General features: G+C 38.5%; 1 protein-coding gene across 4 annotated transcripts in view; it reads left to right on the top strand.

Annotated features, from left to right (window-relative positions):
* Nucleotides 1-11,607, top strand: part of itprid2 (ITPR interacting domain containing 2) — a 41,305-nt gene continuing 29,698 nt past the window's right edge. Inside the window, exons 1-5 of one of the 4 annotated variants that reach the window (XM_031870182.1) lie at nt 1-92; nt 4,729-4,860; nt 7,535-7,660; nt 8,327-8,491; nt 11,169-11,211. In XM_031870182.1, coding sequence (XP_031726042.1) covers nt 7,618-7,660; nt 8,327-8,491; nt 11,169-11,211 — 251 coding nt within the window. In that variant the 5' untranslated portion in view covers nt 1-92; nt 4,729-4,860; nt 7,535-7,617. Of the gene's footprint in view, nt 93-4,728; nt 4,884-7,534; nt 7,661-8,326; nt 8,492-11,168; nt 11,212-11,607 lie in introns of all 4 variants that reach the window. The other 3 variants (XM_031870179.1, XM_031870183.1, XM_031870181.1) reach the window with 3 other exon arrangements.

Genomic DNA, 11,607 nt, shown 5'->3' with positions numbered 1-11,607 from the left:
GCGGAAGCAGGAATGTTGGTGTGTTTTCAGAAAAAGTTTGGACAAGTTTGACAGTTTGGGAGCGGATACATAAACCGCGGAGAAACATGACGGTGAGTAACTATATCTGTTCATAGTACAGCTAGTAATTACTGCTTGTTGTACTAAACGTGGTAGTACTGCCGGTGTTTTTAGTTAGTGACGATACGGAGAGTTTAGCTGCTGTCAGCCTGTCCGTGTCTACAGCAGGAACCACTGAACAGGACAAACAAGTCTGAGCTGAGACACAGGGACACTTTAATGGCACGTGGGGGTTTAATAATGTGGCTTACTTTATATTTAATTTAAGAGTACGCAGGTATTTAAAGTTAGAGTGATACAGCATGTCTTGAAGCTTGACAGTGATGGAAGTAGGCTACATTCAATCCACTAACGTCACTGTAATTTGTACTTCAGGATACTTGAGTCTTTTTCTTTTTATTTCTACTCTACTACATTTCAGAGGGCAATGTTGTACTTTTTAATTTATTATAATTATCTCGCAGCTTAAGTTACCTAACAAATTTTAGAGATTTGCAGTCAAAACGTACAGAGAACCTATGAAATATGATATTTTGTTATTAAACAACTGTGTAGTACAGCTCAAACGGTGAATCAATTAGTCGATGGACTGAAAATGAATCAGCAGCTGTTTTAGTAATCCTCAAATCATTCTTCATTCAAAAACATTTCAAGGTTCAACCCTATTTGCTGCTTTTTATTTAAATGATTTCATTTCATTTCATTTGTTCTGCTGATTTCAGTCTGTGAAGATACATTTTGGCAATTGTGACGAGATTTTTCACTATTTTCAATCCATCAATGAATGGTGAAAATATTCAGCAGATTAATACATTATGAAAATAGTCATTACTTCATATTTCAAAATGAGCTCCACCTCAACCAACCTTTGTCACCAATGCACGGGTAATAATAATCTAGCGATATAATATGAAAGTGTATTACAGTTGAAAGGGACATCTTTTCTACTTTTAATATTTTTACATTACATTTTCCTGATTATACTTACGTTAAACATACTTTTGAGGTAACATTTTCAATGCAGGAGTATTTTTTGTGGTATTAGTACTTTTACTGAAGTAGATGATCTGAATACTTCCTCCACTACTGAATTTCAGAGAGAAATATCGCTCTATAGTTACTTTTCAAGATTTTACACAAAATACATGTGACCATCTTCTAGAAGATGATGCATTATTAGAATAGAATAAGCTTCCCAACAGTATATTAAGTAAGTAAATACTACAGCTACAACATTAAAGTACTGCTGACATGGTAATACATTAGCAATACTTATCTAGAAAATATAGTTACCTAACAATGTCAGTGGATTTTGCATAATGAGCTCTTTTGATACTTTACGTTCATTGTGTTCCTAATAGTTCTTCATTTTATTACTTTTTAAAAACAGGACTTTTACTTGCATAATAATGTTATGTTGTGGTATTACTACTTTTACTTCAACAGTAGTTGTTTTGAATACTTAGAATAAAAGGATGTTTTCTAGATTATTTGTGTAGTTCACACACACACACACACACACACACACACACACACACAATATTAATTGAATAATCTACAGATTTTTGTGGCAATCAATTACCAGTGAAGGAAGAAGTCCTGGGATCCTTTACCTAAGTCAAAATTTCCTCAAGCATTAAAAGTACTTGTTATGCTGCAGAATGGCTCCTATCGGTGTTATAAATGACATTATTAGATCATTATCACGGATACACACTCCTGTAGGCAGAGTTTTAGTGTTGACGCTGCTTAAAAATTAGTTAATTCTAGTTACTTTATTCACTGCGGGGCAGTTTACTGCATCATATTGTTATAGTGGAGGCCTTTGTGTTCGTAATGTAAAACCCTTGAAGAGAACACTGTAGTGGAGTAAAAAGAGCGGCCTGTAGAAGCGCTTTGTCAAAGGACAGGGTCACAATATTAAAGTCTTAAAATTATATTCAATTGCTGATGAACACTGAAACTGTTTTTGGTCCCATAATAACAACTGGCTGCAACGGATGATTATTGTCATTACTGAATGCTTCCTATTATTCTAAATAGTCTAGACCTTTTGATTATTACATAACTGGTGTCCATGTTGCATAGATGTGTAAGCAGGCCAGAACAAAAGTGTTTGATATTGATATCCAGTCGAACTCAATCCTCCGATAATCTTCAACCTGAAAACGAGATAATACAGAACTTAAGAATACATTGTTAAGTATATCAACATATCAGCAGCATGTTTAATAAACAATATGGCACACCTTGTTTTTTATGAGCTACTCGATCCAAATACCAAAGGCGATCAAAACGATAATTTAAAGTTTATCCGGCCAAATGATGCCACTCCCCAAAATTTGACATGATGGGATCAGCTGATCGTCTTAAGAGAGAAGAGGTGTCACTCTGTTGGAGTTGTTGGAACGACAAAAACAGAAACTCAGTTCACTCGCGGTGGTACAGTAATGTTACAGAGATCCTTTACTGAAGTAGAAGTAGAAATACACAGTCTAAAAATACACCATTACAAGTACACGTCATGAATACAAAATGTTACCTCAGTAGAAGTACAGAAGTATGATCAGCTAAATGTACTCAGAAGGGCTCCTTTCACAGTGTCATGTTAACAGTCTATTGTTGTGTTTTTATCACTAAAGAGCATTTTGATGTTGTAGTTCATCAATGGGGAATTCTATGTACTTTGTATAGTATTGGGTAGATTAGTAGTATAGTGCTATTTTATCATGGTTCTGTATGGAAAGAATTACTAGTATGTATTATAGTCAGATGAATGTATTGGAGTAAAAAGTGCGGTGATCTGTGGATTATTTTCTTCATACATTGTCTAGCCTAAAAGAAATGTCAGAAAATTGTCAAATATTAGAAATGTCAATTATTGTCCCAAGCTGATCAAGTTTAAATTGCTTAAATAATTGAATAAACTCAATTTACGATCATAGACAAGTGGTGACAAAGAAAAGCTTAAAATCGCCCCATTTGAGGATGCTGGAACCAAATCAAAACTGAATTTTTATTTTTGCTTTTGACATGATTCTAACAATTTATCCATTAGCGAAATCTTTTTTCTGTCCTCCTGGTGAACAGGTGGCGTTAATCATTCTGAAACAAGCCTTTAACCGCGAGTTGAATCGTCTGAGTTGAAACATTCGTACGAGCAAACCTCACACTAAGAAGTAGATATGAAGGATACAAAAATGTTGCTGCAGTGTTTCCCTCTGAACTGTAGTGGAGAAGAGGTATAACGAAGCATGGAACAGCGCTGGAGTGAATGTAATTGTTGACTGCATGACTGCACGCTGCACATGAGGATATAAGTAGAGCCTTTGTTCCGCTTCTCTTTGAACTTCCAGGGTGACATCCTGCAGTTTACTGTAGCAGAAATATAAACCGACTCCGTGTCCCCACTTCCACTCTGCTGCAGTCTGTTTGATCAGCGTCACTGAGATGAAGTCTGCTGTGTTCAGCTTGCAGGAGTCGCGACCTCTCTGAGTCTGGTTTGTGTCAGTGGGTCATCTTCTCTCAGACGTTTGATTTACCGTCACGTCAAACAGAGAGAGGCAGAACATCCTCACCGTTTGATATTCTTCTCTTTGCAAGAGTGCTCGTGGTGGAGGAAGTGATCCAGGTCCTTAGTAAATGTACTAATACCATAACGATAACATTCTTAAAAAACACTGTTGTAAAAGTAAAAGGCCTGCATTGAAAATGTTACTGAACTAAAAGTATGTAATCAGAACATTATTAATGCTGTGACAGTTGTACTATTATGTAACATTTCTACTGCTCAAGCTTTAATATAAAAGACTGATTTTACAGTTATAGTTGGTTATGGTGGAGCAAATGTTTAAAACTATTTTATATAGAACTACAACTAATGATTATTATCTTTATGGATTAATCTGCTGATTATATTCTCGGTTAAGCGATGAATCCAGAAGCATAAATTCACACCGTCACAATGTTTGTTTTATCCAACCAATAACCAAACCTCCAAGTCAGACTATTAGAATATAAATTACATTGAGTAAAATTAATAAAAAGAAAAGCAGCAAATCTTCACATTTGAGAGGCTTGAACCATGAAATGTTCGGTGTTTTCGCTTGACGCGTGACTATAACAATAAATCAATCATAAAATCAATCAGTTGATTAGATGATTTTAGGTCAAAGGTCGTTACGGTTAGAAAAAAGATCACGCTTTGTGTTACCATAACAACGTGATGGTGTAACGTCACAGCTGTAACTACGTAACTAGTGTACATAAATAACAATCGCCCGCAGCGGTCTCTCTTATGTAACGTTACCATAAAGTCAACGAAACGTACAATGCCAAAATAAAACATTCCCAGAGACACAAAAAATTAATCTGTAACTGTTTCAATAATTGATAGATCATAATTATAGGTAGTAATAGGTTTTTAAGCAAACATGACGGTTTCTAAATGGTGAGGATGAGCTGATTTTCCTGACCGACTAGCCCTAAAGCTAGCAATGGGCAGACCTTAAGGTGGAAAAAAGGTTTTTAACTGATCGCATCAATCTGTCTAAATTCTTGCTGTTGGTTAATGGTTAACATCCCTAGTGATAGTAAATTAAATATACCAATCAAGCTAACCAACCTGAAGCTTTCTCCACTAAACCTGAATCCTTTACTAACCCTCAGAATCCAAACCAAACACTGCCGCTGTTCTCTTAGAGAAGGACACAACGGACCCTTGGTAGCCTCCTTAAGCCTCCAGGAGTGTTCCTTTGAAGACAGATGTGAGGGTGAAGGATGACTGAAGAGGCCTGAGAGGTGAGACGGAGGGTGAGACAGAGGTGAGACGGAGGGTGATACAGAGGGTCGTGAGGGTGAGATGGAGGGTCGTGAGGGTGAGACGGAGGGTAGTGGTGGCTGCAGAGGACTCACTCTCTGCACACAGTCCCTATGTTTGTTGTTGTTTGTTTTCTGACATTCCAGTTTGTTTTGCATTTATGAGAGGAATCTAAAAATAGATCGATCCCTCCCATCCCTCTCCTTGTCTGTATCTCGGGCAGGAAGTCGTTCTGTTATTCACCCTAAACACTCGTTTCTTGTTTCACACGTTCTCTTTCAAAGTTGGCTGCACGCTCCTCTTTTTTCCCCCTCATCCTTCTACTCCAGTCAAATGGACACTCTGTGTTCTAGTTCTCTCAGCCTTATTATGTAATCTTGAGTTTTGTTTTTTAAATAATTAACTTTGTGACTGTATCCCCGTGTTGGCTATTATCAGCAACCACACAGCCAAAGTCCCTCTTATTACGTTTCTGTTTCAGACTTCCTCAGTAGTAAGCTGTGGTCTGGTGGTTCCCGTTTGTATCAACCGTCGGCTGAAGCCTCTCGCCTGTCAGACTGAGCTGAGGGAGTTGTTGCCAATAAATTTAAACAGCTGCTACTAACAGATTGGCTTTTGATTGATTCGATTATGTTTAATGTTACGCAGCAGATGTTCATATGCACCTCGACTAAAACAGCTCGTGCTGAAATGTTTAAAAATGAAATAGTCAATAACAATCAGACATAGAACCAGACAAGACATTTGAAAACGTCCCCTTGAAAGCTTAGAGCTTCTTTTTGGCATTCTCTGCTATTTTATAGAATAAATTGTTAATACATTAATCTTAAAGCACTGTAGATAATGAAAATAATCATTATTTACAGGGCTAAAAATCATATTTTTTCTTCTTGGAGATAAATCCTGCTGCTTTAATGGAACGTGTGTTTGTCAGGCACCCAGGGTTACTGCTGACTATGGTCGTGTTTACATTGACCTCTGCTAAACCAACTTGCAGAGACTTGAAGCTTGTTTCAGACAGACGACGCATCAAAGTCAACATATACTCCCCTTTATTTTTTTTGTCAAATTATAGTTATCATTGCGTGGTAACTGTTAGGAAAACTCCCTATTAGTGCATTGATAGACACTTAGACAGCTGAACATGTGAGAGATGAGCAACTGAAAAAACCCTTTCACCACCTAAAAGAGTCCTCACTTTAGTAACTACAATGTACAAGATCTCTAAATGTTACTTACATGTGAGGAACTTTTAACGGGTTACGAAACAGTTTAATACTGATGACTCTATATGACCTACATCAGTAAACAAGACCAAGATAAGCTACTTCTATGGAGTTATTCTTGATGCTTGTCATCGCCACCACCCGGTCGGATTCTGCCCGAAATCTGATAAAACCCTGCAGGTTCACCAGAAACTCCTTCAGCTCAGACTGCAGCTGGACCTCCTCCAGTCCCAAATACCATCCACAGCTCTGACACATGTGATTTGGCTAGGACCACAACATCTGTGTCCACAGTGCACAGGTTGATTTAAAGCCTTTTTGCAGCAGCAGCATCCAAAGCATGGAGTTGCATCTTTGCATCTGCCTCTTCATGCACGTAAGGGGCAATCTGATCTGTTTGTTGTGGGTGAGATGACAGAACAAGAACAAGAGTGGATTGAACAATGTGTCCTGAGAGTGGATGAAAACAAAAAAGAGCTCTTTCCCTTTCTGGCCCAGAACCTTGTGTTAATGTCAACTACCGAACAAGTTGTTTCCACTGGCAGACCCAATGTTCTTTCAACAAACCTGTTTCTTTTCTTTTTTAGTTTGTTTGGGTTTAACACATTCTCAAAACAAGTGTTAATGCTTTTATGAAAAAGTGAACATATCACCGACAATTTGGCAAGTTGCTCTAAACTTAAGTAATTGCATTGCTTTCGACCAGTGATTGTCTTGTAGGTTTGATTTATCATTCTTTTCCCAAAGGGTTAGGATTATTTTTATTGCTGTGTGTGTGTGTGTGTGTGTGTGTGTGTGTGATCTCAGCTGTCCTCATTAATATTATACTCTATTTATTTCAAGCTCATTTTAAGAAATTCATTAATCAGTGTTTAGCTTTGTCAGCTGATGTTTTATTGTGCCAGAGTGATTTATGTATTTGAGGTACTATATGTGTAGCTTTTAATGTCTCTGCATGTTGTAATTAGTACTTAATAATGCAGCACAATGTCCTATTTTTATGTTTCTATTAGCTGTAATATTGCCCATTTTATTGCTTACATGCCATGTATTATGTGCTTCTGTGTTGTATGTGCTCATTGGTATGTAGCAATGTAGTATAATTATGTGATTTTTTTTTTTTTTTAAATATATATTATATATTTTTACAAAAATGAATATTTTCTCTTTTTATTATTGTTCGGCATTCTTATAAACTATTTTAGTAACTTAAATTTTATGATTTATAATTTTTTAGTGTCACTTTGTAACATCTGTCCAGGGTCTACAGATGGAAATAGCCTTTTGACTTACTCTGCCACATTCACATTTTTGTGTACTGTTTTTGTTAGATGAACTAATAAGTTAGATGAATTCTCTCTCTCTCTTTCTCTCTCTCTCTCTCTCTCTTTCTCTCTCTCTCTCTCTCTCTCTCTCTCTCTCTCTCTAGGTGTTTTACCTGCTGCTAATGTTGCTGTAGAGTCCTCAGTCTCCTCTGACTGACTGACCTCGACCAGACAGACACAGGTAGAGATGGAGAGTGGACCTCTGGGAATGGACACCAACATTGCTCCAGGTGAGTCATCTTGCATCAAAGCAAACTTTGACTTTGTATCATTGCAGCGTGGGAAGCCGATGATTGTTTTTCGTGCTAGCTTAAAGTAACGGATAAAAAGTGGGAATAAATAACGCTAGCTTAAAGTAACGGATAAACAGTGGGAATAAATAACGCTTGCTTAAAGTAACGAATAAACAGTGGGAATAAATAACGCTAGCTTAAAGTAACGGATAAACAGTGGGAATAAATAGCTAAAAGTAACGGATAAACAGTTAGTCAACAGACAATTAAGGCTGTTTTTCACTTGATTTGATGGATGGGTATTGCTTGATGTGTCAAAGGTTATCAAAACTGAACCTCAGATGGCAGTGAGTTTTTGAATATATTGGATTCAATGTAATATTACATTATGTACATTTAAAATGATTAGCTAAAAAGAAAGTGATAAATGGTTGGAATGGTTAGCTAAAAGTAACGGATAAACAGGATAATAGCTCTCTCGGTGACCTACTGTATATATGCAGGGCATGGTTGCATGTGATCGCTCCGCTCGACTCAGCTGCTCTGTGTGTTTGTATTGAATCAGTTGTTGTTTCTGTTTGTCAGGTTGAGTCTGCCAAACCTGATTGATGACTTAATAGTAGTTATGCTGCCTGACAAATTGTGTGCTTGATTGATCCTCAGATCCTAGAGTGCAGTCAAACTGCAGCTTAGCCTTTCTGCGGCGTCGGGCCTGGGCCCAGAGCAAAGACTCCACCTGGCAAGAATCAGAAGCTGGGAGCTGTGGCCCCCAGGAGCCCCAACAGAACCAGACGGACGGGGTAGAACAAAGACCCTCCGAAGAACCAGGTTAGACTGAGCTCAACTGTCACAATCTTGTTATTGGGGATATGTTAACGTTAACTGTATTCTTATAAAGCAAAAGCTATATTTGCTGAGAAGATTTTATCTTTTGCAACCACCATGGCTGAGTGCTAAAGTCAGTGCTAAATAGAGCAAATTATCAAACAATTACAAATCATCCAAGTTATGTCAGTATCGCCGTATATTTCGTCTGATAAGCAACAAGAAATTACAGAACAGAAAGCCAGAATGCATTTAAGGTAAATTAAAGACATATTCTTATTTCCATTCATGTGTGTAACGTTGTGGTACTACTCTTTACAACAATTTTAATAAAGTAGAAACCATACAAGATTTTCTACAGACTGAAAAGATATAGGCTGAAGCTGTAGTTTATCATGCCTACCCTTTTTGCAATAAATGACCGACGTCAATCATGCACCTTATATTCAGTTGGTTCATTCCAACTTTTCCATAAATTCATCCCTTGAACTGAAATACATGAATTCTCACCCTTTGCTTTTAGCCATGCTAGATGTTAGTTTGGTTGATTGGTCCAGACTAAGATATCTCAAAAACTATTGGATTGAGCGTCATGAATTTTCGTACAGGTCTCCATGATGCCCACAAGGTGAATCCTCTTGATTTTAGTGACCCCCCCCTTCCTCTCACCCCAGCATGAGGTTTACATTTGAAGATTTTGTCGCCACAAATATTCGATGGATGGAATTTGTAAGAACGTCTTGTCCCTTCAAGTAAAATGACTTCCCCAACTTTCCATTTAACGATACTTTGTACCTGTAAACCAGTGGCGGGCCGTCAGGGCCTGCAAGGCCTTCTCTGCTGGCCTAAACAGAATCACAAAGTTATATCTTTTTTATAATTTAATAATTTTTCTTGAATACACTACATGTATTATAATTTATAAAAATATTTTCCCATTATCTTATTTTCTCATTGCACAGCTACTGTCTTCCTCAGTTGCTCTGCTTCCAATGCAGCTTGTTTTAAGTAGAGCTTTTATCCAATCAGATCTCACCTCTGTGTCTCTAGGTAAGAAGAGAGGCCCGAGGCCTGCAGACTCACAAGTGCATCCATGTGCAGTTTAAGTGAATGGGGACGATATTGTTGATTGTCATAGTGTTCAACCAATCAGATCTTTAGTTTGATATGTTGGGCGTATTCTTTGATGTGTCAGCGCCTGCTAGCCGGCCTATAGCTACGTCAGCATTAGTGCAGCTCAGTTTTCATGTGCAGCTCTACCGCAAGGTGCAGAGTGCGCTGTGATTGGTCAGTGGGCGAGCATGTGACTATCGTGAAACGAAACTTAACAGCAGAGGCTTAGTCGGGTAGTGAATCACATCACGTGATGCAGCTCAGCCAATCAAGTATGGGCATTCTGACAAGTTTCCTGACCTGAGTGAAATGTACCACACACCGTGACACGGGGCTGAGACGAGGAAAGACATTGCAGAGCAGTATGTTCAATGTTCGAGTTGTTAAAGTCAAATCCTAAAACGATCTCTGTGGGTCGTGGCTTGTCATTAAGGAATGATGGTGGATCCCACAGCCAGACCAGCTGAGAAACACTGTCCTACATGAGCGCAGAAAACATTATGTTTTCCTGAATTTAAGCTTCTGTATTTTCCAAATGCTCGAGCATTATTCAAACATATTGTCAGCCTCGTACCGAACGGCTTAATACGAAGACGTACATAGTTACAGCCTTAAAAACGAATAATAGCTGTGGACATCATGTGGTTATAAGGTGGTATTTCAGCTGCAGGACAGCAGTGAAGGCCCAGTTATAAAATGCATGGCCCGCCACTGCTGTAAACCTAATGAGCTTTTTCAACAGCCTCAGCTGTACTTTGTGTCCTGTGCTAATTATGTGATCACGATAACATGGTAAACGGTACACCTGCTAAACATCAGCATGTGTGCATTGTCATGGTGAGCATGTTGACGTTAGCACAAAGTACAGCGAAGGGCATCCTCACAGAACTACTGGCATGGCTGCAGGCTGTTAGTCTTGTTCAAACATGCACAATCCTCTTAAGTCCCTAAGAGGGTTTCTTTCTTTAATTATGAAGTACTTTTGGATAGTTGGACTTTGAAAATCAATTGTTTGTCAGTCACCCTGCAAAAATGCCAAACATTCACTTGTTCCAGCTTTACAAAAACAAGCGCGGTGTCCGTTCAAAATGGGCCTGTTCAGAACGGGCCGAATTCTTGGCCTGTGGTGTATGCAGCTTTCTCATGAGCCACTCATACAAACACCTTCACACACTGCGCTTTCTTCTCAGCAATACGCCTGCCATGACATACAGTAGTTGCATTACACACCCAAGAAGCAGCTACTCACGGTCCGAAACACCGGCAAAATGCACTCCGGTTCAGGAAAAACCACCAGGGCTAGACTTAACCGTTAGGTAAGGTAGGTACCCTGTGGCCCTCAACCAAACAGTTATAGATTTATTAGGATGTTTACATAGGAAGATATTGGTTGATTGGTGATAGATTGAATGATAATGAATAGCTGCAGCCACACAGATAATATTCAGCTGAGATGTTGAGTTATATCCCAAAGTCTGGCACCGCTTTAATGCTTTTATAGCATGTTGTAATCACTGTGTCACACAGCATCTGCTATCTTTAACATGCTCTTCTGTCTCTATGGCAGGGCGAGTTCCCAACAACATCACCAGCTGGCTGATTGAATGCAGGTATAGTATCCATTCACCGCCTGATTAAAGGACCATACCAAAGTTGTTTATGTCCTGTTTGCCGCATGTCATGTGTGACTTGTCAGATCAATCTGCACTTGATGATAACTTAAATAAAGCTGAGAAATGTTGAATGCCATCAGTTACTGCCAGTTGATTTTCTTAGAAATGAACTGAAACCAGTGACTGCTTGGGAAGATCAATCACAAAACTGATGGATGATTTGAAAATGATCAGCAGGAATGTGCAGTAAACAGACTTAGTATTTAATTTACGAAAATATGAAACATATGGGATATAGCTGACTGGTCGAGTGGGTAACTGGTTTTCTTGCTGAAATAGATATGACGTGTGTGTGTGTGTGTGTGTGTGTGTGTGTGTGTGTGTGTGTGTGTG

Source organism: Anarrhichthys ocellatus, unplaced genomic scaffold (assembly GCF_004355925.1).
Source record: "Anarrhichthys ocellatus isolate YVR2014 unplaced genomic scaffold, GSC_Weel_1.0 scaffold51, whole genome shotgun sequence".
Taxonomy (NCBI): domain Eukaryota; kingdom Metazoa; phylum Chordata; class Actinopteri; order Perciformes; family Anarhichadidae; genus Anarrhichthys; species Anarrhichthys ocellatus.
The sequence above is the reverse complement of the archived record's forward strand: the minus strand, read 5'-3'. Positions and strand labels throughout refer to the sequence as shown.